This window comes from Priapulus caudatus, unplaced genomic scaffold, assembly GCF_000485595.1.
Source record: "Priapulus caudatus unplaced genomic scaffold, Priapulus_caudatus-5.0.1 Scaffold659, whole genome shotgun sequence".
Lineage (NCBI taxonomy): Eukaryota > Metazoa > Priapulida > Priapulimorpha > Priapulimorphida > Priapulidae > Priapulus > Priapulus caudatus.
Window position 1 is genome coordinate 94,471 of NW_014577720.1, and position 3,967 is coordinate 98,437.

Genomic DNA, 3,967 nt, shown 5'->3' on the forward strand with positions numbered 1-3,967 from the left:
TCTCATTTTCGATTTTCAGCTTAAAAATAGGAAATAGGTCAGAAACCCATTTCCTATTTGCAACGTCAAATGGGAAAACAAACTAACAGATCAGAAACCCATTTCCTATTTTCTATTTTCATTTTAAAAATAGGAAATAGGTCAGAAACCCATTTCCTATTTTCTATTTTCATTTTAAAAATAGGAAATAGGTCAGAAACCCATTTCCTATTTGCAATGTCAAATGGGAAAACAAACTAACGGTATGTACCCTGATTGACTCGGTCTTCCACTCTGATTGGATTGGTGTACAGATGAAAGGAGACCACGAACTTGATCAGTGGCATTACTACAGAGTTCCTATTACAAAAGTTTGAGTTGAACTCAAACACGCTAATCTGTCCCCCTATGGTGCTCTTCTCATAACTGCTTGAGGCATACCAGTACTTTATTGTGGCCTCTCTTCCAACTAGGAGAGCCTCTCCCAGTATCATAGCTTGATGTCGGCTGAGATGATCAGGGCTTCCGGATTGTGCCTTTTCCTCATCAACTTCAATTGTTAGTAGTAGGCCACTGTCGTCTGAGGACTGAAGATGTGTTAACAACACTCCACACGTGTTCTTCACTGAGACATGGCCTTCAATGACTGGCTTGTCGGTCATGAGGGCTGCTGTGTGCACTAGTGATGAGTAATACTAATAATGGAAAATGCCCTGCATGATGTTAGATATATTCTTCATGTAAATGGACTGATACTCAATGATGTCATGAGGTCCTAGGGACGTACTGAACTGGTTCTTCAGTTCACTCAACTCAAGGCTGTAGGACTCCACATCAGGGTTGGACATGAATAGGTCAAGTAGCTCAACAGGAACCCTGAGACGCTTGTTACGCCCTTACATAGGTTCAAAATCCTCCCAACAACGTACATATGTTCTCTTGGTATGAACCTAGAGGCTGTCATCGCAAACATGGGCATGACAAACTGCTGGCACCATGTCGCTGCGTCTGCCGAGGATTGCCACTCTGTTTCTGTTCCACTTTGAAGTGCTCCTATAATGATCATCGACCATCTTTGTCTTGGTACTCCCCTTTGTCAGGCATTCTCCTTGAAGCAGTTCAGAGATTGTTCTCATTATTGTCTACACTATATTCACAACTATTCTGTTTAAAATCTCTGTTATCTCTGACCCCACCAAACTGGGTTTTTTTCACAATACGTGCCGTCAGTCCTTTCACGTGTCTCCTTTCTCTGACAAACATGTCATAACTATTCACTACACACTACGTAGTAACACATTACGTAAACTGGTGTAAAGTGGACACGACTACTACAACACCAGTGGCCTAAATACTTTAGAATTGAATCACTGAAAAATAAAAAAGTCAAACACAGTGGACTTGGAAATCACAGACATGATTAAAAAAACAGAAAAGTCAGAATGAATTCACACACAAAAATAAACAAAAACACACCAACCACTACTACACCGTAATCTGGTAAAAGACACTGCGAGTCGAAAGGTGAATGTATTCACAACGTTACAATTATCGCCTTAGCATGTTTCACTTTCACCTCCAATTTCATTCCAGCGCTACGAAGGACTTCTCCCATCGTCACTCCAGATTTCCAGAAAAGATTTAGGCGATTGATAAATCAACGGCTTCATCTACTCGGAACTGTCGTTTGCGTGTTGACATGGTTGAACTGGGCATGGCCGTGTTGTTGTTTTTCTTTCACTTCCCGTTTCACAACTAGTGGCACGAACGGAGTTCAAATCATACCAGGAAAACCTAGCATGAGCTGCTAGTGACATCTACCTGTCTGTTTACTAACTAAACACCTTTAATGTGTCTTGATAACAATATATTTATAAACCAACGTCACCAATACTCTACTCGGCAACAGTCAGCTACAACTATACTCGTCATGTGTTCCACCAAGGAGTTAATATTGCTCTTCTCCCAACTCAATCGTTAGTTTTAGGCCATCATGGTTTTTGTATATGAGTCTGACTGCCTCTCGTAAGCTGCCATCTACGACGCAATTAATCCAAGAGATGTTACCTAGTTATATAAAATAAATTGGGTGTGGAATAAAAGGCAACGCTATCTGCTTGGGTGTGGGCATGCCAGACGCAGTGCACGCGTATCCTGCAGCCATTCTACAAAGCATGAATGACTGTGGGAACTCTAGCCCATTCCAGATAAAGCTGTCCAACTCTCTACTACTCTAAACGTTTCACATTTAATTTCAAGTGGCACATGTTAATATTTTGACATGTTTCTTGACAAATGCCAGACGTCATACTAGAAGTTATTGTGTTGATACTACTATTGACCACCACTTTCTCTCAAGTTGTTCAACACACTTCAAATCTGATTGTTGTGGCTTTGTCACTACAAAGGGTGTCTTCTGTTTTGCTTTCTTTACAACATTCATCGAATCACCTGCCAAATTTGGTACATTTTTATAGATAAATATTAGCAAGATCAAAGTCAATTATTTTTTTCTTCTTTCTTTGATAAATTTACATTTTAATTTAAAACTAAAATGTCATGTACTTGGATTATGTTGAGTACTGAATATGAAATGCAGCGTTGATGTCCAATCTCCCAGCGAGCTACACCGCATCGCCAAGAGTCGTTAGTAGCTGCCTATTGTTTCAAGTTAGGCGGAATTTATTTATTTAGGCAATTATTCATCATATACAATAGATATTTTTACAATAAAATTCTGAATTCATAAAATTAGATAACTACCGTCAACCGGGGCTACTTTGAACACTTTTTTCAGTAAAAACGAAAAATAAAAATTTTGGGTTATCACCCTCTAGAGCCCAGGAATAGATATAATGATGGAAAAAAATATTTGTTTAGCATAACTATTTTATTTAACATCACAGAACATGAAAATTGCAACATTTGAAAAAAATTAAACCCTTGTGCACTTTTTTGGGTTGGGGTCATATGTGACCCACTGGGTCTTTGGGGAACCTTTGGCGCTTCGACTTGGATGATACTGGATAATATATTTTTCCAATATGAACAGCTACAACCCTTTACTGTCTGTCTATTTCGTCTTGGGGGCCATACATTTAGTATGTACGCAATGATGGGGGGGGGCTGGTCTGATAATTCATGGGTCATTTGACTTGTGTACGCCTGCACATTTGACTGTAGATTTTTGCAATCCTGACTTTTATGCATAAATACTAAATGGATGGGTTCTTTAGGGTCCAGATGTGGGGGATCTACATGCACTGTCACATTTTGTGGTAAGCCTTGAAACAATTCCGATTTTCATTGAAGCACAGTGGTACCTCGCACTTCTCACAGTAGGTGTTTGTTTTCAGTGATACACATAGGTCACAGCGACGCCTTTTTTCATATTTTACTGGCCAGTGAGCAATCTGATCTTTTCTGGAGTCCAAGTTTGGTGGCTGACGTACTTGCTTTGGTGCCTTGGCTTTAGGGCTGGCATCACTTGGTCTGCCTCGCTTCCGTGTGGTGTTCACCTCAATGATCCCAGTGGCAATGTTTGCCTGGAAATTACGTAGATTCATCGCCTTTTTTGAGTCTTTGTTCAACAGTTCGTGTTCGCGACGGTAGACAAACCAAGCGTTGACGACACACACAGTCAGAAAGTGCCAGAACAAGTAAATGTACCAACGTCGGGATTTCAACGGATACTTGTAGCGCGCAATACACGAATCCATGAGATCGATGCCTCCCATGTGCTGATTGTAAGCCAGAACGATGTTTGGCCTTGGTACTTGTACGAAATCCTTCTTCTTCTTGTCCCAGCGACGGGCCTGGTCCACTGGTTCTGGCCCAGTGGAAGTGGACATCAAGATTACAGCCTTGGTATCAATCCATCGGAGACAAACTACGTTACTTTCTTTCTCGACGCGGTAGTCATAGGTTCCTCGCCCTCGTTTGGTCATGGCTTTCTCCCCCTCCAATGGACATTTTGACAGTCGATTCT

The 3,967-nt window shown here is 40.9% G+C and overlaps 1 protein-coding gene across 1 annotated transcript; it reads right to left on the bottom strand.

Moving 5' to 3' along the window:
• Positions 1–3,245: 3,245 nt before the first annotated feature.
• On the bottom strand, positions 3,246–3,830 carry LOC106812543 (piggyBac transposable element-derived protein 2-like). Its single transcript, XM_014816439.1, has one exon. It carries the CDS (start codon positions 3,828–3,830, stop codon positions 3,246–3,248), a length of 585 nt encoding a protein of 194 aa, XP_014671925.1.
• Positions 3,831–3,967: the final 137 nt, after the last annotated feature.